This window comes from Podarcis melisellensis (genome assembly GCF_964234715.1).
Source record: "Podarcis melisellensis genome assembly, chromosome: 16".
Classification (NCBI taxonomy): Eukaryota; Metazoa; Chordata; class Lepidosauria; order Squamata; family Lacertidae; genus Podarcis; species Podarcis melisellensis.
This window is the reverse complement of record NC_138533.1, coordinates 39,943,310-39,964,337: the sequence shown is the minus strand read 5'-3', so window position 1 is coordinate 39,964,337 and position 21,028 is coordinate 39,943,310. Positions and strand designations below refer to the sequence as shown.

The window sequence follows — 21,028 nt, the reverse complement described above, 5'->3', positions numbered from 1 at the left end:
ATGGCTACAGCCTGCCCCCCCAAAATCACACACCCACTGTTGCCTGGGGCTGCAATGGTACAAAAACGTGGTTACAAAGCATGGATCCACAGGGATTCTCAGGATTTTTGCATTGGGTCACCCCAAATTCACCATCAGATCACATGTCTGTGGCCACAGCATGAAGCACAAAAATGATACATCCACTGTTTCATTCAGAATGTTTTTTCCCTTGTTTTCCTCCTCTAAAAACGATGTGCGTGTTATGGTCAGGTGCGTGTTATAGAGCAAAAAATACGGTATGCTCCACAATGGCTATCCTCAACGCAGGCTTCAAGGAAGGAAACCAAGGTGCAAAACAAACACTCAAATGAACAAAATGTGCACAAACAGCTTTCTCTGGATCTTGTCCGCTCCATCTGCCGGAGCCTGTCTTCTGACACAGGGGAAAGTCCCTCACTCACCGAGGGTTTGAGACCCATTGGCTTCCCTCCCCTGGTTCCCCGGCCTCTTCTCCCTCTGACTACCTCCACTACCTGGGCTCTGAGACGTCTTCCCTTCCTGCTTCTCCAGCTGCTTCCTCCCACCATTCCTCTGTGCCCAACCAGTCCATGACACCGTTCCACCCCTTGGCCTCTGGCCCCACAAGGCAGCTTTCCCCTACCTGATCTGGTCCCACAGCCACTGCTTCCCTTCTGCTGCCATAAAAAGATGGAGAAGGAGGTCTTGCCGGCATCATTCTGTCACCTGCAAGAGAAAAAAGGTAAGCAGGTCGCCAGGAGTGCCTGCTTCTCTCACAGGTGAAACAGGGCATCTCTAACTACAGATGGGCTTTTGAGAAAGTCTTACCTGCTGAGTGCATTTGGATGTTGGCCTCTCTCGGGTGTCCAGTGGAGCCCAAGGTCTGCACTATGATGATGTCATCTGGATGGAAGAGAATGAGAATGAGAACAGAATGAAAATGAAAATGAGATTTCCCCACAGGCCTTTAGTCAAAGGTCGCTGTCTCCAAAGTGTGGCTTACCTTCTTTTGGCTTCAGGCAGAAGCAAGCCAGGTCCGGCTGAACTATTGTCATCTGCAGAGGAAAGAAAAATCAGGGTCAGATGGGAGCAAGAGAACACAGAAGCAGTGGCAAGTCTGGAAGGACGGGTCTTCCTCTGTCTTGGGCCCAGTCCCTTGTTCCAGAGGACCTCCCTGGGTCCTGGGCCCTGCAGCCTCCTGGGCAGAGGTGGAAGGGCAGCAGAAGGAAAGGGGGCAGGAAAAGCCTCTGGCCTCATCCTGGCCCCCAGGGACACACCCCACATCATCTGCGCTAAAGATCACTTGGGGGTGTGATCTTGGGGGGGGGGGAGGTGAAATTACCCAAAGAAATGAATAGCAGAAGGCAAGGTACTTACTCTGAGGTTGGGGTATTTCCGGGCAACGCCAGCAGCAAGGAAATGCTGCTGGCCGCTAGTTCTTGAGCCTCCCCACTTTCCCCAGGGCATATCCTTGGAGGTCCTGCAGGAGGAAAGAGCATCTCAGAGTCAGGGGCCAGTCTGGGCCAAAGCAGCCCCCACTGCCCCCACCACGGAGTCCCTGGCACTTCTGGACCCTGAGGGTTTGCCAGCTTTGGTCTTGGACCAAATTGGGGGCCAAAGAGGCCCCAGAAATGGGGCAGTCCATTGGGTAAGGGATGGGGGGGACAACCATAAAACCACCCCTGATGCCATCGGGACACTTACATTGAGAAGGTGGAGGAGGGTGCCAGGGTTGGGGGCTTCCATAAGGAGACTCCCCAGCAGGAGCCGGAAGTGCCGCTTCAGTTCCTGCGGGAAAAGAGAGAAGAGAGTGTGAATGCTGGGTTGGATTCTGCAAGTGTGTGACAAAGAAGAAGAAAGAGCCTGTGAAGGGAAGTCAAAACCAAGGACATACTTCTCTCTCCTCCTCTTCCTCCTCCTCGGCCCCATTCAACACGGTCTCCAACGTCCTGTGCAGGATGGCACTGATCATATTGCAGCTGAATTTGGGCCTCATGGTGCTGCAGAAATGAAAGGGACAGGGTTAGAGTCTCCCCTGCCCCCTTCTCCCTCCCGCCTGCTCTTTCCCACTGGAGTTCTGCCCCACCCCCACCCACAACCCCATCCACGCCAAAGACCCCACTCACCTTAGCTGGAGGAGGGCCTCCAAGGCAAGGGCCAGGGTCAGGGGGCGACCCCTGAAGTGCCCCAAGGGCCCCAAGATGTCCTGGAAGAGAACAGAGGAGGAAAATCAGCTCCGACCCCAAACACCAGGCTTGGCTTTGCAGGGGAATGGCAACCCCATGCCCTAAGCCGGCAGGGTCCTCCTCTCCGCAGATGCACAACCCCTTCCCCCCACACCCCCCATCACTCACCAGAATGGCTTGGGCCGTCTACTGCTTGGAGCACTTCAGGGATCGGAGACCCCTGAGCTCAGCTGCCTGGCAGCTCTGGATGGCCCCCAGGAGGTAGAGCTGTTCATCCTCCAGCAGCTGAAATGCAAAAGTCAGGCTGTCAGTTCCTCGTGAGGGGAGGGCTTCTCCGCATCTGAGAGTGCAGAGTGGGGGGCAAAGGGGGGGCAGGTCTGAGGGATCCAGTCCTTGCTCTTCTTTTCTCCAATACTCACCCCCTGGGGCTGGGATGCGGAACCGCAGCAGAACTGCAAACAGAAGGACAGGGGAAGAGGTGAGTCCTCTTTTGCATCCTTGGACTAGTTGCCCCCCCATGCCCATTCCTGCCCTCCTCTGTCCAAAAAAAGGAGGGCCACTGGCTCACCTGGCACCACAGGCTGCTCTGGGTCTTGCTGGGGGGCCACCAGACGTTGCATTAGACGTGGCAGCGTCTGAACAGGCGCCTTAAGCACCTGATCCTAGAAGAGATGAGCGGAAAGAGCGACTCAGACGCCGGCCGCTCCAATTCTTGGGGGGGTGTTTGTGTGTGAGGAAGGGGATCTGGAGAAAACAGTGAACCACTGCCGAATTTGCAGAACAGAAATACATATATGGAGCCTAATCAATCCTTGTCTGCCCATCACGACCAATTCCTTCCATCTCTCTGCAGTTCAGTGACCTGAAGGGGCATCATCAGAGCCTGAAAGAGGCAGCCCAGAGCATGAAGGGCTGGCAGAGAGAGAAAGGAGGTCCCAAGCGCTCTGGGTTCAAGAGCTACGGCCATGCCAGGACCCAGAGGGCCTGGCCCCCTCATTCATGCAGTCAAGCAGTGTATAAATTTCATGAAGCAAATGAAATGAATAGGGAGAGGGGAGAGCTTTGGGTCATTCTTAACATTGTTACCGGAAGTTTTGGAAAAGGTGGCGGGGGGTTTCCCCCTCCAGCAGGCACCATACCCCCCTCCGACTGTACCCCAAATCAACATCTTCACTTCTGCAAATTTCCCCACAAAACACATTCTGACAGTCCTTTCCTTTTTCTATTCCAAAGGCTCCCATAAATAAGGGTAGAACATTTGCCCTAATGAAGGCCTGAGCCTTTCGCTCAACCAATCTGCTCAGACTATCCAAAGAACTGTCCAATAGCAACCAGTGAGTGCCACGAAACAGCACCTGTCAGGGATCTGCCATCAGAGCCAGAGGGAGAGCTCCAGAGGGATTCCGGAGAGCGTCCTGGGAGGGAGAGAAGCAGCCCATCTTCTGGGGAAGGAAATCAGCGTAGCACCAGTGGAGAAGGGGGGCAGATGGGGGAATCGGCGAGGTGGCTCCATGACTCCTCGCCGGAGACCAGCGGGGAGAGCACGGGTCCTCCGCTGCCCACACCCTCCCTGCGCAGAAGGCTTCCACGCAGGGAGAGTAGGCAGCGACTAGGCGTCAAAGAGCTTCTTTGCTGGAAGAAGTTCTAGAAACGCCCACTGACGGATTCTGCCAGCGATTGAGACAGCCACAGGTGAGTGGCTGTCCGGACAGAAAGGGTTCACCCAGGTAACCCAGCCAGGTGTGGCGCCGATTTACGCATGAGCAACCCCTAGAACCATTACAGCACCCTCTAGAACAAATCACTGAGGGCACAAGGAGAAGGGGACGACAGAGGACCAGATGGCTGGACAGTGTTCTCGATGCTACCAGCATGAGTTTGACCAAACTGCGGGAGGCAGTGGAAGACAGGAATGCCTGGCGTGCTCTGGTCCAGGGGGTCATGAAGAGTCAGACACGACTAAACAACTAAACAACAACAACCACAACAACAGAACAAAGCACACAGGCACTGCAGCTGTGGCCTCTGCTCTACAAGTAGGAATTCCTACTGGGAAAAGGGGAAAGTCAGAACCAGCCATGAAAACCATTCTTGGTCCATTGAAACTAGTCTTTTAAGTTTCAGTCTAGGCTCTTGAACTACCAACCCAGCTGTACGCTTGTGAAACATGCACCACTTATAAACACCATCTCCAACTCCTTGAAAGATTCCAGCAATGGTGTCTCCAAAAAATGTGACACACCACTTGGGAAGAGAGGCGAACTAATGCCAGTGTACTGGAAGAAGCAAAGATCACCAGTGCTGAAGCAATGATTCTTCAACACCAACTTCGTTGGACTGGTCATGTGGTTCGGATGCCTGATTATTGTCTTCCAAAGCAACGACTCTATTCCAAACTTAAAAATGGAAGGTGTAATGCTAGTGGCCAACAAAAGAGGTTTAAAGTCTGTCTCAAGGCAAATCTTAAAAAATGGAGTATAAATGCCGACAACTGGGAAACACTGGCCTGTGAGAGCTCCAGTTGGAGAACAGCCTTGACCAAAGGGGTCATGGGCTTTGAAGACACTCAAACTCAGGACGCAAGGGAGAAACGTGCTAATAATAATAATAATAATAATAATAATAATATTTATTTTTTTATTTATACCCCGCCCTCCCCAGCCAAGACTCAGGGCTCAAGGCGGCTAACAACCAATAATAAAAACAAGTTGATTAAAATACAATTTAAAAGATTAAGATACAACATTAAAACATTAGGATGTAGCCTCATCACAGGAGGAGAAAAGGAAAAAGGAAAAAGAAAGAGGGGGAGGGAATCAAAGTGGCTCCAAGCCAAAGGCCAGGCGGAACAACTCTGTCTTACAGGCCCTGCGGAGAGAAATCCGATCCTGCAGGGCCCTGGTCTCATGAGGCAGAGAGTTCCACCAGGCCGGAGCAGAGTTGAAAAGGCCCTGGCTCTGGTTGAAGCCAATCTAACTTCCTTAGGTCCGGGACCACTAGGGTGTTGCTATTTATGGACCTTGAGGCTCTCCGTGGGGCATACCAGGAGAGGCGGTCCCGTAGGTACGAGGGTCCTAGGCTGTGAAGGGCTTGAAAGGTCAAAAGCAGCACCTTAAATCTGACCCTGTACTCCACCGGGAGCCAATGCAGCTTGAAAAGCACTGGGTGAATCTGCTCCCATGGCAGAGACCCCGTGAGGAGCCTCGCTGCAGCATTCTGCACCCGCTGGAGCTTCTGGGACAGCTTTAAGGGCAGCCCCGCATAGAGCGAATTACAGTAGTCAAGCCAGGAGGTGACCGTCGCATGGATCACTGTGGCCAGGTCGGGGCGGGAAAGGTAAGGGACCAACTGCTGGATGCGGCGAAGGGGGGGAAATGTCGCCTAAGAGGAAGGCGCGCTTGGCAAATCTTCACCATGATGAACTCCTGCCCGGAAACCTCTGTCCCCGCCGTGGAAGGAGGGGGGGGGATCCGTAACTGGCCTCCACGGTCACTTACTGTGTTAAAACCGTGTTCACGGAAGACAATCTTACTCGGCTACGCGGGATCGTCCAAGAAGAAGAAGAGGAGGCGCCGGCGCCGGGCTGGAGGAGGCGGAGGAGGCGGCGGCGGCCCCGTGGTCCCTCCCCGTCGGTCCGGGCTCCACCTGAGCGGCGCTGGGCCGGCGGCGGGCGGAGCGAGAGGGCGGCCATGGCGGCGCACCTGAACTCGGGCCGGGTCAACCTGATGGCGCTGCGGGAGGCCGGCCGCAAGGAGCTGCGCGAGTTCCTCGACAAGTGCGCCGGATCCAAGGTCGGCCGGGAGGGGGGAGGGAGGCCGCGCCCCGCCGGGCCTTTCCGCCTGGCTCTTCCCCTTCCTCTCCTCGGGAGTCCGCTGCCAGGCGCGGGGCCTCGGCCTGCTCTGGGAGCCTCACAAAAGGCCCTTTGCGAAGGAAGGAGGGCAAACGAAGCGCGCGCCTGCTAGTCGGCAGCACCCCAAAACCCGCGGGCCGAGAGGAGGAGCCCGGCTTGGGCCGGGGGGGGGGGCCGGGGCGGCGCGCAATGGCTCCCTCGGAGCTTCTCCCGGGCTGGGCTCGGGGCTCTTTTCCCCCCGGGAACCCTTCGGGAGCGAGGCTGCTGCGGCCTCTGGGCTTGGGAATCCCACATCGGGCCTCTCCCTCCCTCGCCCCCCCCGGCCCAGGCCTTGAAGCTGCCTCCACCTTCCCGAGAAGTTAGATCAAAAAACAAAAGGCTTCTCAATTAAAAAGAAATATTCCGAGCACACACCGTTTTGCATTTTAAATTCACTTAAATTGTCACTAAAATGGGCTTTATTTCTGTTGCCCTAATGCTGAAAACATTTATGAAAAAATTTAAAATTACCGTTTTAAAGCCCCCCCCCCCCCGGTAAAACCACTACATCTGGGGTCTAAAAATACCACTGTCGGTAAATTCTAATGAGCCTAGTTAGCTTTATTTCTTAAAAAACATGCACAGAATTCGGCTGTAAAATGGTGCATACATACAGACATGCACTAGCCTTCTCACAGGGCCTTAAGACCTCAATGAAGCTTACTCTACTAAGGTTATAGATTCAGGTAGGTTGCCATGTTGGTCTGACGCAGTAGAAATATATAAAAATACAGTAATAATAAAATTGTCCAATAGCACCTTGGAGACCAACTAAGTTTGTTCTTGGTATGAGCTTTTGTGTGCTTGCACACTTCTTCAGATACACTGAAACAGAAGTCACCAGACCTTTATATATATATAGTGAGAGGGAGGGGAGGGGGATTACTCAGAAGGGGGGTGGGAGATGGGTCATTGCCTGATAGGTAAACCTGTTGACGACTGTTAATGACTGTAATTGGTCTTACAGGAAAAAGCAAGGGGTGAGATGACCAAGAATAGCTTTATACAGTGGTACCTCTGGTTACAGACGCTTCAGGTTACAGACTCCGCTAACCCAGAAATAGTACCTCGGGTTAAGAACTTTGCTTCAGGATGAGAACAGAAATCGTTCTCCGGCGGTGCAGCAGGAGGCCCCATTAGCTAAAGTGGTGCTTCAGGTTAAGAACAGTTTCAGGTTAAGAACGGACCTCCGGAACAAATTACGTACTTAACCCGAGGTACCACTGTAATGTGCTTTGTGTAGCTATTTTAGTATTATTATTATTATTAAAAAATTATTGCACCCTGTACCTGTAGATCTCAGGGTGCTTCACAACATAAAGCTACAATATAAAAAACACAAAATACATATTAAAAATAAGAACAAAGACAACCCAATAATTCCTCTTCCACAACACACTTAAAGGGCATTTTAACTAACAGGATGTCACTTAGTCAAAGGCCTGGTTAAAGACGAACATTTTTGCCTGGTGCCTAAAGGTGTATCATGAAGGCACTAGCTGAACCTCCCTGGGAAGAGCATGATCTTTCAGATGTACTTTCAGAATCTACTGCTTAATGTTTTCATACATGCCCACGCAGTGATGATGGGGTTTGCACATAACACTAAGCCAAACCATGACTTGGCACAACCAAACCAGCAGGTTTCCAGGGAGAAGATAGCAGCTACTTTGCTCTTCCATCCTCTGCTTCAGTGCTGTGAGCTAAGCCATGATTTGGCTTAGCGCTTTGTCTGAACCTGAGCCTATAGTTTATTTTGACAAACCATAAGCTATAGCAAAGGTTTGTTCTTGGGCAATCGTAAAAAAGCAAACAAAACCCCAATCACCTGAAAATTGCTGTCTGTCTTAAATGATTTTTCTGTCTGTTTAGCAATTCGAATGCACTGGGCTAGATATTATATATGGAATTCAAAATTGTATTACCTTTTGTTTCTTATTGTATTACACTGTATTAAAAATACAATTAAGATCAATGTGAATATTGATGTGAAAAACATAATTAAAGATCAAAATGGATATTTCAATGTGATGGGTGTCATGGACCTCCTGAATGAACTGTGGATCACAGTTTGGCAGCTCCTGTTCTGTAGCTTACCTTCAAGGGAGAAATGAAGCAGGAGCCTAGGTTCAGAGGTGTAGATGAACGGCAGTCTAGAAATACAAATAATGAAGTTTCTCTGCATAGAATTGTCAGAGACTTTCCCTCTACCCCACTCACTTCTGTATATTGGATGTAGCTTGAAATGTCAGCTGATTCTTTGCTTTCCTCTTCATAGGCCATTGTGTGGGATGAGTATCTTACAGGTCCATTTGGGCTGATTGCACAATATTCACTTCTAAAGGTAGGATTGGGCAAGATTTTAAAAAAATATTAAGTCTGATTTTTGCCATAAAAAGTGTGTTTTCCTATTGAGAGTTTTATCCAGTAGGTGTGAAGAAAATGTTTTTGGTGTCCTAGGTGAGTAGTTATTCCACCTAAACACCAAGTTTACAAAACACAAGGATAGATGCTCCCAGTAGTGAGTTGACCATAAATCCATTCTTTTCTCATATATATAAACTTCTAAAGACTAAAATAAGATTGCACATTATTATTACTTTTGTCTCCTTCCAGGAACATGAGGTGGAGAAAATGTTCACTCTCAAACCAGGCCGCCTCCCACCTGCAGATGTCAAGAATATTATTTTCTTTGTCAGACCAAGGCTAGAACTCATGGACATAATTGCTGAAAATGTGCTCAGGTAGAGTAGCTCTCCAGACCTACCTTTTTGCTTTCTGCAGTCTGAGTAGAAACTTCATGGTTACCTTACTTGTTTTCCTTGACTGAAAAGTTACACCTGAACTCAGGTGACATCACTTATGAACTTGGTTCAGAATATTGAAGGCCAACTTCTCACTTTAACTGGTAGTTTCTGTATTTCTTAAGGTATCTCCTTGTCTCCTTTCTAGTGAAGACAGAGTCCGTTGTCCACAGAGGGATTTCCACATCCTGTTTGTGCCACGCCGCAGCTTGCTGTGTGAGCAGCGACTGAAGGATCAAGGAGTTCTGGGCTCCTTCATTCACAGAGAGGAGTACAGCCTGGACCTCATTCCATTTGATGGAGACCTATTATCCATGGAGTCTGAAAGCGCCTTCAAAGTCAGTATTGGGTTTCTTTGCATAGGGTAGCACAGTGTGGGGTATATTTCTAAACTGGCTGCTGATAGCCCCCACTTGGCACCCCAATGCTCAGTCATAGGAGTCATTAGTTGGCAGTGGCTTTGGCTTCCTACTGACTTGAGGTCTAGACTGGAACCAGATCTTCTGCATACCCCACCACCTCAGTGCTATAAGGAAAGCAACTGTTCTCTGTGTTGTACGTCAAGGTCATGAGCTTCAACTGCAAGGAAACAGATCTAGGTTTCATATTAAGAGGGTCACTTCCTTCTTCCCACGCATTAAGAACTGTTTCAGAGGCCCTTCTCTTGAGTTTTGGTAACCAGGAAGAGAGCTGCCTTCTGAGTGTTGATTATTGGTTGATCTTCCTAGAGCCATAGGTGAAAATTTCACCTAGGCCTTCAACTGATTTTAGTGCTGCTCTGTTAAGGTGTGTTAAGTGTTTTTTTGGTCATACTGTTTTTTTATATAAACTGATTTGAAAAAATTGATTTAAAAGTGGGGTATGTATATTTTAATATGACAAATACTATGGAAACCCTCTTCGACATTGACGATTAATTAGCTGGTGGCTGCCTTCTGCTTGGAGGTTTTTAAAAGGAAGCTGGCCAATATATATAGTACAGTATATAGTAATCAATTACAGCTAATTTTACCACCTTGGGGGTGTTACAGTATGTGTCTGAACTCACATGCGTGTCCACTACTCCCATGTATTCATACACACACTGTCAAAGAAGATTTGGATCTTTTGCTAGCATCATGATGTGTGTCTGTTTATGAACATTTGTTTGCCTCCATTCCTGCCTAAATAAAACTGACACCTGATACTTTTTGTTTGGGGCTGGTGTTCCTAAAGACCTGTTAACTGCCAGATGGGCAACCCAGTAATTCTTAGAGGCAAACAGATGGCTTTACAGTAAGATTATTGAGAGACATTGACAAAGAAAGCTTGCTTTATTATATGAAATGAAATTGAGAGAATATATAAATGCTGTTTCAGACAGTAAAATTACAATTTAAGCAGGCAGCAACTACTTAGCTTACGCACCTTGTCCCTACCTAGTCTCAGCCTACAGAAGTGAGTGTGACAATTTTGGCAGCAGGACCCACACTGCCAGTAAGGGAGGGGAGAAAGAGTATCCCTGTCCTTAACTGTCCTTAATACGTGTGTGTTCATTTCTTGTGATCACTGAATGAAGGTCTTCTGTGGAGCTAGGAGAGCCAGCAGAATAAATTCCGTTTGACACACACACCCATTAGCACAAGGAAGCACTTTGTCATCTGTGCCAGTTTTCTGATCCTGTTTATTTAAAGTACAGTGTTTATAGGATGCCTTTTTATTTTCAGCTTATTGCTGTAAGCTGAGGATACCACCTGCATCCTAAGTTTCTTATCATGCTTTCTTTGTCTTTTTTTAAAATATAGGAGTGTTACTTAGAAAATGACCAGACCAGCCTCTATCACGCAGCAAAGGGGCTCATGACACTCCAGGCACTTTATGGAACAATCCCACAGATCTTTGGGAAAGGGGAATGCGCAAGGGTAAATATGATCTAGAACGCCTCCCTTGTCTGCCATTTCACTGTGTGAATGCCTCTTTGTATGAACAACAATCGCTTTGGAATTGCTCTACTTTTTTCTTTCTTTTCTTAACCCTGCTTATATATAAAGAGGCATGTGGTCTTTAATGTCTAATGAATCCACACACTCTGTGTTATAGTGAATGGGTGTGTGGGTGTATGAGGTGTATATGAGAGACATGAAGAAGATGAGGCTGCAGATTTTGGTTATTCTGCCCCTGTCCTTGGAGGTTGAGGAGCAGCAGTCAGTCTGGGTCTGTCTCTTGCACAAAGGGGATGACAGAACACCAATCTAGAGATTGCCTCACCACCGCAGGAAGTGAGAAGTGCATATTCAAAGATGTCTGCAATGTTTGATGTGTTACTTGCTGCTTGTAGCCTGAGTCATAATCTTCCAAACGCTTCTTTCTTCAGCACGTGGCAAATATGATGATCAGGATGAAGCGGGAGTTTTCTGGGAGCCAGAATCCAATCTTCCCAGTCTTTGATACCCTCTTGCTGCTTGACCGCAACATAGACTTGATGTCACCTCTGGCCACACAGCTGACCTATGAGGGGCTTATTGATGAGATATACGGAATTCAGAATAGTAAGTTAGCAGCTGTGACCTGGATGTAACAAAATTTCTGAGTAATTGGTTCTCAGATGGAAAAAGACCCTGTCTTAGACCAGTACATACTGTATTTTTCCCTCTATAACACGCAGATTTTTTCTCCTAAAAAGTAAGGGGAAATGTCTCTGTGTGTTATTGAGCGAATGTGTGGTCCCTGGAGCCGTTTGTCCCAAGTGCATGGTAAAAATCAGGCAAAAATCATATTGCGCCGTCACGGAGGAGAGGAGGCTGCTGCTTTCCTGCATTCTGCCTCAGGGTCTTACTGCCCACCCTGTTCTGTTTCGGTTGCTGTTTGCTCAGACGGAACAAAGAGCAGTGAAATCCCCTCCCCTCCAGGCAAGCAGAGAGGAAAGCAGAGCGTCCGTGCTCCGCTGCTGCTGCTGCGTCTGGGGACTCGGCAGGCAGCGGAAAACATGCAGATGAGAGAGAGAGAGAGGGCTGGCTTGAGTGGGTGGGTGGACTTTTGCCTTCCTTTCCCCTCCCCTTTAAACCCCTCTCCTGCATTCTTAGCCAGCTGCTTCTCCGCACACCCCTCTCGTGCTCCTTGTCCCTTCTATATTTTTCCTTCCCTCCCCACTTAAAACGTGGTTACAAAGCACACGGATCCACATGGATCCTCAGGATCTTTGCATTCGGTCACCCCAAATTCACCATCAGATCACATAGCAATGATCTGATGCAAAAACAGGGCTGCAATGGTGCAAAAACGTGGTTACAAAGCATGGATCCACATGGATCCTCAGGATCTTTGCATTGGGTCAGCCCAAATTCACCATTAGAGCACATAGCATGTCCATGGCTGCAGCCTGCCCCCCCCAAAATCACGCACCCACTGTTGCCTGGGGCTGCAATGGTGCAAAAACGTGGTTACAAAGCATGGATCCACAGGGATTCTCAGGATTTTTGCATTGGGTCACCCCAAATTCACCATCAGATCACATGTCTGTGGCCAGTAACAGGTTTTTTCTCAGCTTCCTCATGATATGCCAATTGGTCTTTCGTTGTCATTGTCCCCTTTCTTTTCCCCCAGCCAAGGCAGGCTACTCCTCTTCCTTGTAGGTCTTCTGCTTTTCTTTCTTTCTTTCTTTCTTTCTTTCTTTCTTTCTTTCTTTCTTTCTTTCTTTCTTTCTTTCTTTCTTTCTTTCTTGAGGATTTTTCAGGGTCTCCCCCTCTCGTGCCCTTAAGCAGCATTTTAGAGACACTGGAGATGAGAGAATGACCCCAGTTCTCCTCATCTTGTCTATTGCAGAACCTGTGGCTCTCCAGCTGTTGTTGGACTGCCCCAACCGGGATGGTCCAAAAGCACCTGGAGGGCCACAGGGCCCCCATCCCACCAAGTTTTCTAACAGCAGTTTAGTAACTCTCATTTATTTCACCTGACTTAATGGGAAAGTATTTTGCTCTTTTGTCCAGTGGTATTATCTGGTATGGAAAGTGTTCCACAAGTGGGCAGCAGAGGAGAAGAGGGGAAATAAGATGCTTCTCCTGGATCAGTTTCAGTTGGGAAAAATGAAAACTGGTGCCCCTCAAGAGCCAGCTTGGCACTTGCCAAGTGACAGCTCAGTTTCCTTATTTCCCAGTGTTTATTCCTCTGTGTGTTGGAAAGCCAAGTCAGCTCTGTTTTCTTTGGCTTGTATTTTGGCAGCTTACGTGAAACTCCCTCCAGAAAAGTTTGCCCCCAAGAAGCAGGGGGAGGGTGGCAAGGATCTCCCCACAGAGCCCAAGAAGCTGCAGCTGAATTCTGCTGAGGAGCTTTATGCAGAGATCCGGGACAAGAATTTCAATGCTGTGGGCTCTGTGCTGAGCAAGAGAGCCAAAATAATCTCAGCCGCATTTGAGGTAATCGACCTGTGTTATCTTATCCCCACAGATGAGTCCAGATTCAACTGGCTTGTCCATTCAGCCTCAGAAGTGTTCCATATACACCTTGCAGTTGCAGGATGCTGGTCAAATCAGTAGTCAGTTCTGCACTTTTGCTTCAGCACTAGTCTTGATCAAGGCTGTGTGTTCTGTAAAAACAATGAAAATTTGTGCCTATGCAATCCAAACCCCGCACCAAGAAGAAGAACCTGAATCAGCACATATATGTGTTATGCATATAAGTATATAGATCTACGCAATCTATACTTCCACATTTTGTACCCTTCTAGTTTTACTGCTTATGAAGAGAGACAATAAGTTATGGAAGACACTGAAACCCTCCCCATTAGCTTCTGAGAATTCAGAAAGCACACTTTTGAACATGTCATTACAGTCATAAGACATGGAAACTTGCTTGTATATTAATGAAAGCTGAGATTCTTAGGGAACTGAATCCTACCCCAATTCCATACTACTAAGGCATACATGTGGACTTTCCTACGGCATGTTGGAATCAGATGTATCTTCTTGATGTCACATATCTCATGGGATGGTGTAGCCATATAATAATTTGGGCAAGCAGCTTTGTCCTTGCAGTCACAAATGTGTGTGCTTCCATGTTGTGCAGTTTCAGGAAATTCCATCATGCCTGGCCTAGTATGATAGTACATAAAAGCATAGATGCCTTGAGTTCTGAGCTGTGTAATCTGGTCATATTTTCTGCATTTCTTTCTGCTCCTTTAGAAGGCCAGACCAGCTGCACTTGCCTATTGAAAGAGGAACCATTTAAAATTGAGTGCTATAATTGGCACTTTTATGTTGGAAGAACAAGAGAGAGTGCAAGGTTGTCAGATATAATAGGTGATAATGAAACAGCAGCTTGTGGGTAGCAAAAGGCTTGTTAATGGCATATTCATTATTATCTTCCTGCCTGGGCTTGCCATTCATATAGTTTACACTTCAACCAAATTCCACTTTTCAATAAATGTGTTTGGATGTGTAGATCTTTCTTGTTGGTCTGATAGAAACTGGAAGTGGAATACATACATCTGGATTGTCCTTATTAATAGGTCATTGGACACCTCTGGCAATCTAGTCCTTAGAGTTAAGCTCTGTGCTTTTCATCGTTACTGAGATAACAAGATTTACGTCTCTTCAGGAAACATCCTTATGGACTCAGATAATTTCTCACTTCATTATGTTGGACCAATTTCTTTATTTGGATCATTTATAACCTGCTTTTCAATCAGGGTTCTCAAAATCAAAAAGCAAAATTTAGAAACAAAATAAACGTAAAATGTAAACGTGCAAACAAAGGGACAATTTGTAACCATGAGAGTGCATGGTGGTCATTAAAGAAGGCACGTGTGTTCTAGTAATTTGGCAGGGGCGCATCTTGGACTTAAATAGAGATTTTCTTTCCACTCTGTCATGAGCTCGGTGTGAATTACAATGTCTCCTGCTGGTTTCATATTTGAAGTTCATTAGGTTAGAGAAGAGTTTTACTCTGCTGGGTCACACTCACCCCAGGCAGCTCCTGATTCAGCACAGTTTCCACTGCCCCACAGGCTTTTTTGGTGTTAGAAAAGGAAGAATGTTTTTATGATGTGTAAAACTGCAACATGCATGAAAAAATGCCAGTTAGTTAGAAATGGTTAGATAGGAAATTGCTCATGCTGCCAGAGCTTGCCATTCATTTAGCAGTTTTACACTGCAAAACTGATTATGCAACAAAGAAAGATTATTGGATGGGGAACTGGGTATTCTCTCATCAGCTGCGTAACTATTTTTTTCCTTAACTGAAAATAGTGAACATTGTAAAGGAGACACATAAGATTTCCATGTTCTCTTGGGGATTGACTCTAAACTGTTATCTGCTGGGTCTGTTTTCCTAGGAAAGACACCATGCTAAAACTGTTGGAGAGATCAAACAGTTTGTCTCACAGCTGCCGCACATGCAAGCAGCAAGAAGCTCTTTAGCTAACCACACTTCTATTGCGGAACTCATCAAAGATATCACTAGTGAGTTTTTACTTATTCATTCACTCACTCACTGCCTTTCCCCCAGATGGGACTCAAGGTGGCTTGCAGAATATTCCAGCTATAGCTTTAATAAATTCCCTGTGGATAAGCTGCCAGTGGCCAGATATCAGCACTGTTCTTGACTGAAAACTATTTTCAAATGCAGCGTGTTCATTTACTGTTTTTTTATTATTTATTTAAGCATCAGAAGACTTCTTTGATAACTTAACAGTGGAACAAGAGTTTATGTCAGGAATAGACACTGATAAGGTAGGTGAAAATGCTCTTAAAATAGTCCCCCCCCCCCATTGTTATCTAGTATCTCTTGGAATAATGGTGGGTGTCGTTTTTGCTAAATGGAACCTGTTTCTGTTCCACTGAATCTTCTGGAAGCTAAACTTCCTTGGTCCAACGTCCTCAACTGCAGCTGCAGTCCTTCTGCCCCAGATTGCAACCACTCTTATTGATGAAGAAAAACTGCTCACCAAAAATTGCATCCTGTTTTGTGGCTGGTTTCACTTTGATGCAAATTGTTCTTGACACTGTGATGGAGAAGGTTCCATGTCCACTTTTACATCCCTACGAATAAGAGCTAAACATTTTGTTTCGCTACCATTTCAAAAGTTGGTGTAGTTTTGTTGGTTTGATTTTTCTGTTTAGGTCAACAACTACATTGAAGACTGTATTGCCCAAAAGCATCCCCTGATCAAGATTTTAAGACTTGTTTGTCTGCAGTCAGTGTGCAACAGCGGACTGAAACAGAAGGTCCTGGATCATTATAAGAGAGAGATTCTCCAGGTTAGCCAAATCAAATATAGATCACTCTTGGGAGAACTTTATGCACGATTGTTTAGTGGGGAAACTCAAGTCATCGGGCCAGCTGCTGGTTAACTCATTTCAGTAATTAAAACCTAATGTCAAGGTTGATGCATTTATATTCTATTGATAGGGTATATTTTGTATTTGCAAAGCATTTTTTTAAAGGATAATAATTAAAAAGAGAAACAAACATGGTTAATAGTTTATTGAGATTTTGCAGTCTGCTAGTTCATGCTGCCCTTTTCCTCCCCTGGAGCAAGTGAGAGCAACAAGCCAGGCAACCTTGACTTATCAATATATGAACCATGGTTGTGGTTTTTTCCTTTTGTATAAACCATGGTTGCAAAAGCAGGAACAGTGGCTTCATGTTCGTTGTTTATTCAGGAGAAACAAACCACAATTCCGGGTTCAGACATAATGATAACTTAAGGCTTCATGGCTCACACCGAGGAAGGAGCAAAGCAAGAACTTTTTGGGACTGTGTACACTGCTCGATCCTGACATTGCCATTGACCCATGACTTACTGTTACATGCAGATGAGGGCATTGCATTTTTAAATTGAATGTTACCTCTGCAGGATTGGGTGGCACAGAAGAAAAACTTCTTAAAAATATCAAGAAATGTTGTTTTGGCCCAATCTATAGCTATCTATCTTGGTTCAATCTAGACTTGCTCAGCTCCTGTTTTTACTTTTCACTGTGCTCTTAGCTTTAAATCAAATGGTTTATTGATTGAAATCTTGGGCTACAGCACTATGTAGACTTACCTTGGAGGAATTCCCTTTGATCACATTGGCTCCTACAACATACAGTCGTACCTTGGATCCCGAATGCCCTGGAACTCGGACGTTTTGACTCCCGAATGCCACAAATCCAGAAGTGATTGTTCCAGTTTGCGAACATTCTTTTGGAACCTGAACATCCGACAGGCTTCTGCAGCCAATCAGAGGCCACAATTTGGTTTTTGAACGTTTTGGAAGTCAAACAGACTTCCGGAATGGATTCTGACTTCCAAAGTACTGTACAACTGTACACATGATTATACTGTCAATGAACCCAAGACTGGTAATGCTAAATCAGTCCATGGTTTTGAACAACCTCACTTTGCTTTCTTGCAGATAGACTGTGCATCTCTTAAGCAGGTCAAATGACAATCCATACATATTATATAAAATACAATATGGTATAGTATCATTGACACTCCCCCCAATGCTTTTCAGTACCACCCCCTTCCTCTATTCTCTACTTGCCTCAGTTCCTTTTCTGTGTTTTATTAAATAGTAAGATAGACCTATAACTTGTAACTGCTACCACCCTCATGACTTCCACCCCCCCCCCCAAGCATCACACTGAACATAGTGGAATGACAAGTACTTTCAACTGTACAACTGGGATAGCATCTGTAATACTTTTCCCTTTTAGTGTGTGATGTCTTAGTCCTCGCAACTTGTTATTGTTTATACTCTTTCTTTTCTTCTTTTTAATATCTAATTCATTTGTAACTGAAAATTCATAAAATATAAATTTAAAAAGAACATTTTTCTAAAAAAAGAAAATTACAATACCTTCTTCTTCTTTGGCGAGCCCTCGTACACGGTCTTAAAAGTGAGTCCGTAGGTGACTGTGGAGACCAATTCTGGCTCCACACGTCCTTCCATGTGAGGACATAGGTTTCTGGGCAAGAGTTGATCACGGTGAGGGTTCCTTCCTCTTAGCACATTTCTCCCTTTTGTCCTGAGTTTGAGTGTCTTCAAAGCCCATGACATCTTTGGTAAAGTCTGTTATCCAACTGGAGTGCTTTCAGGCCAGTGTTTCCAGTTGTCAGGGTTTATACGGCATTTTTAAATATTTGCCTTGAGAGAGTCTTTAAACTTATTTTGTTGACCACCAGCATTACGCTTTCCATTTTTAAGTTTGAAATAGAGCGGTTGCTTTGGAAAACAATAATCAGGCATCCGAACAAGTTTACCAGTCCACCAATACAACCAATACTAAGCAGCACACATAGGAGCCAACTCCTAGAGGCTATGAGGGCTCCCCCCCAAAAAAATATTTGAAGAGGTGGGCCCTCCAAAGTTGATGGGCACTGCTATTCACATGGTGTGTGTGCACTGTGTCATGTGATTGACAGGACTTACCTGGGCCCTCACAATATTTTATTCAAGTTGGTACCCCTGACAACACATGTTCTTGTTACAGACTTATGGCTATGAACATATACTGACTTTAAATAATCTAGAAAAGGCTGGACTCTTGAAGACCCAGTTAACCAGTAGAAACAACTACCCAACAATTCGGAAAACTCTGCGTCTGTGGATGGATGATGTCAATGAACAGGTAAGTGCTTCATCACACAGTTACAGCATTGCTAAAAAAATTATGAAATGCACTGTGGTGAGAAGCTGCTCTTCATTGATCCCACTTCCTTCCATCCTTCCTGCAGAATCCCAACGACATCTCTTATGTATACAGTGGCTATGCTCCTCTAAGTGTGCGCCTGGCACAATTGCTTGCCCGTCCAGGGTGGCGAAGCATAGAAGAAGTGTTAAAGATGCTTCCAGGACCACACTTTGAAGAGAGGCAGCAATTGCCAACAGGGCTTCAAAAAAAACGTAGGTATCTTTGGACACACAATTTGTGTTGTAATAGTGTGCTTAAAGGCTTGCTAATGACAACTGCAGCTTCGCCCGCAGTACAGTGGCTTCTTCTTAACACTGGAGCTCCAGTGCAAACAAAGGCTCCCTTGTTCCTAGAGGGTGCAAGTTTGTATGGACTTTTTAAAAAAATGGCCATGCAATTTCAACCACTCTTCTTGCATGTTGCAGCTCATATATGGAGCCCTGGATCAGATGCATGGGTTCAGCCTCCCACAACTCCCACTGATTTCAATGCAGTGTAGGCATTCCCAATGGGCTGGGCCTTGTATCTGAGTGATAAATGTTGCATATTTAGTCGCTGTTGCTTCAATCTCCCTAGGTTAGCTTCCCTCTTCCAAACTGCAGCATAGAAACCTTCTTGTCAAATAAACAATCTAAAACCAAGCTTGGGGAAGTGAGGGCTGGGTAGGTGTTGTGTGGCATAAAAAATAAATTCAAAGTCAGTTTTCCACTCTCTACCTTGTAAACAATCCAGGTCAGCATGGAGAAAACAGAGTCACTCTGGTATTTTTCCTGGGTGGAGTGACGTATGCTGAAATTGCAGCTCTCCGCTTTCTGTCTCAAATGGAAGATGGGGGCACAGAATATGTCATTGCAACAACTAAACTCATCAATGGAACAAGCTGGATCAAATCTCTAATGGAGAAGTTGGAGCCTCCGCCCTTTTAGAACGAGAATCTGCACAACGATCAAGAGACACCATAACTTGATGGGTGTAATGATAAGAAGCAGAGAAGAGGTATCCTGGCAGTGCGAATGGAAGCTGGCCTTGCTGCTGGATACAGGGCAGAAAGCGTGGTGTTCTTGCAGACTCTGTCCATAACTTTGCAAGAGGCTGATGCCTCTCTGAAAGAGGGAACGATAAAAGAAATGAAATGCCTTGAAGATGGTTCCTTACATTGCTTTCTGAAAAATAAGCTTGGGAGGAAACTTAAATAATGTGGCCTGTGCTTTGACTGGGCCCTGCAGTGCATCCACTATCATTATTCCCAGGTTATCTATCTATCTGTTTATTGCCGTTTCTAAGCATCTCTTTGGGAATTAACATATTCCACAATTCCATACATCTCTCAGGAAGATTTCCCTGATACTTCACTTCACCCCCTCCATCCTTTGTACTGTCACTTTATTTTTTGAGTTCTGCCTCTTAATGCCATTCTTAAACTTTCTCGGCAAGCGATGTTGTATAACGTTTGTAGACCTGTACATGGCTATGTCTCCTCTTAGGCCACCATTCTGCAAGTCCTATTGAAAGCATGTTCTAAAACCCTGAATATGTAAGTTTACAAATGGCTTCAGTTCTTTGGTCTCGACCATTTATATGATGCTGTTGGTAACACCTCCATTCGCTCAACCCATGCTTTTCTTTCCACACATCCTGAGACATACAGCAACAAAATCTGATTCCCCCCTCTCCTACAATTCTCTGCAGAAACGAGGGAGTTCTCAGTTTTTCTTGTGTGCTGTAAATGTATCTAGATCTCTGTCAGCTTTTCCTTAAAAACTTACTTAAAAGCTTTACATTAAGTATGTTTGTAACCTATACAGTGAATGTAATGGGTGGGGATTGCAAAAAGATCCGGGATCATTTTGGTGTGCCTCCAGTTTTTACTGGTTCTCTCTGAAGACAGCAGTGGCCAGATTAATGCTGATACCTTTTTGAGGGTGCTGGAGTTCTACATGTGTAAATTCAAGGAGACAAATGTTGATTATAAAGATGCAGTTCCAACGGTTTTCCGTTGTGTGTATATGTTGTATTAGACATACAAATAAGTATTAAATTGTCTTTATTATTCATCGAAATAAGTTCTCCAGACAAAGTCATCTCGGATATTTAAATTTCAGGGCACTGCTGTTGCAGAGTGTTGTGGTCAGACTTGTTTAATCTTGGTAAAGATACACAGAGAGATGGTGGAACATGTAGGAACTTTTGCACGTCTTGGGTTGTGGAGGGACAATGATGGGTCATGACTTTTGTCTCTGACAATTACGGGATAGTGGAGAAATTTGATTCAGTTTGTATTTAAAGGCAAATCAACGTAATTCACACCTACTGAAACATAACCAACCTTTGAAATTTGCACTTCTCCAGCCCAAGTAATGTGTACCAAAAAAAAAAAAATGTACTGGTGGAAAATGTGTATCAAATGCATATATTAGTGAAAATAACATACAAAAACTGCATTAAATTAGGGGACACTGCTTTGCAAAAATGTGTATATTACTCAAAATTGCATAC

At 45.7% G+C, this 21,028-nt stretch overlaps 2 protein-coding genes across 3 annotated transcripts; one reads left to right on the top strand and one right to left on the bottom strand.

The window, feature by feature from the left end:
* Positions 1–359: 359 nt before the first annotated feature.
* LOC309359364 (uncharacterized protein) lies at positions 360–4,143 on the bottom strand. The gene is made up of 10 exons (XM_081892926.1): positions 3,975–4,143; positions 2,755–3,541; positions 2,606–2,638; positions 2,355–2,471; positions 2,127–2,206; positions 1,895–2,000; positions 1,705–1,788; positions 1,378–1,480; positions 1,004–1,055; positions 360–726 (listed from the first exon to the last, which is right to left on the bottom strand). Exons 6-8 carry the CDS (start codon positions 1,994–1,996, stop codon positions 1,433–1,435), a joined length of 234 nt encoding a protein of 77 aa, XP_081749052.1. The 5' UTR covers positions 1,997–2,000; positions 2,127–2,206; positions 2,355–2,471; positions 2,606–2,638; positions 2,755–3,541; positions 3,975–4,143; the 3' UTR covers positions 360–726; positions 1,004–1,055; positions 1,378–1,432.
* A 1,696-nt stretch (positions 4,144–5,839) lies between these two features.
* On the top strand, positions 5,840–20,595 carry VPS33A (VPS33A core subunit of CORVET and HOPS complexes). 2 transcript variants are annotated; one of them, XM_081892902.1, is made up of 13 exons: positions 5,840–5,977; positions 8,354–8,419; positions 8,692–8,819; positions 9,028–9,217; positions 10,664–10,780; positions 11,233–11,407; positions 13,077–13,270; positions 15,187–15,313; positions 15,516–15,583; positions 15,974–16,111; positions 18,332–18,469; positions 18,576–18,744; positions 19,265–20,595. In XM_081892902.1, exons 1-13 carry the CDS (start codon positions 5,876–5,878, stop codon positions 19,456–19,458), a joined length of 1,806 nt encoding a protein of 601 aa, XP_081749028.1. In that variant the 5' UTR covers positions 5,840–5,875; the 3' UTR covers positions 19,459–20,595. The 2 variants fall into 2 exon arrangements, with proteins under 2 accessions (XP_081749028.1, XP_081749029.1); XM_081892903.1 differs by lacking the exon at positions 5,840–5,977 and adding an exon at positions 6,373–6,761.
* Positions 20,596–21,028: the final 433 nt, after the last annotated feature.

Coding starts and splice junctions, on each gene's coding strand:
- LOC309359364 (XM_081892926.1), bottom strand. CDS start 1,996: ATGAGGCCCAAATTCAGCTGCAATATGATCAGTGCCATCCTGCACAGG. Junction 1,789..1,894: donor AGGAAGAGGAGGAGAGAGAA/GTATGTCCTTGG, acceptor CTTTTCCCGCAG/GAACTGAAGCGGCACTTCCG. Junction 1,481..1,704: donor CCCTCCTCCACCTTCTCAAT/GTAAGTGTCCCG, acceptor TTCCTCCTGCAG/GACCTCCAAGGATATGCCCT.
- VPS33A (XM_081892902.1), top strand. CDS start 5,876: ATGGCGGCGCACCTGAACTCGGGCCGGGTCAACCTGATGGCGCTGCGG. Junction 9,218..10,663: donor AGTCTGAAAGCGCCTTCAAA/GTCAGTATTGGG, acceptor TTTAAAATATAG/GAGTGTTACTTAGAAAATGA. Junction 16,112..18,331: donor ATAAGAGAGAGATTCTCCAG/GTTAGCCAAATC, acceptor TTCTTGTTACAG/ACTTATGGCTATGAACATAT.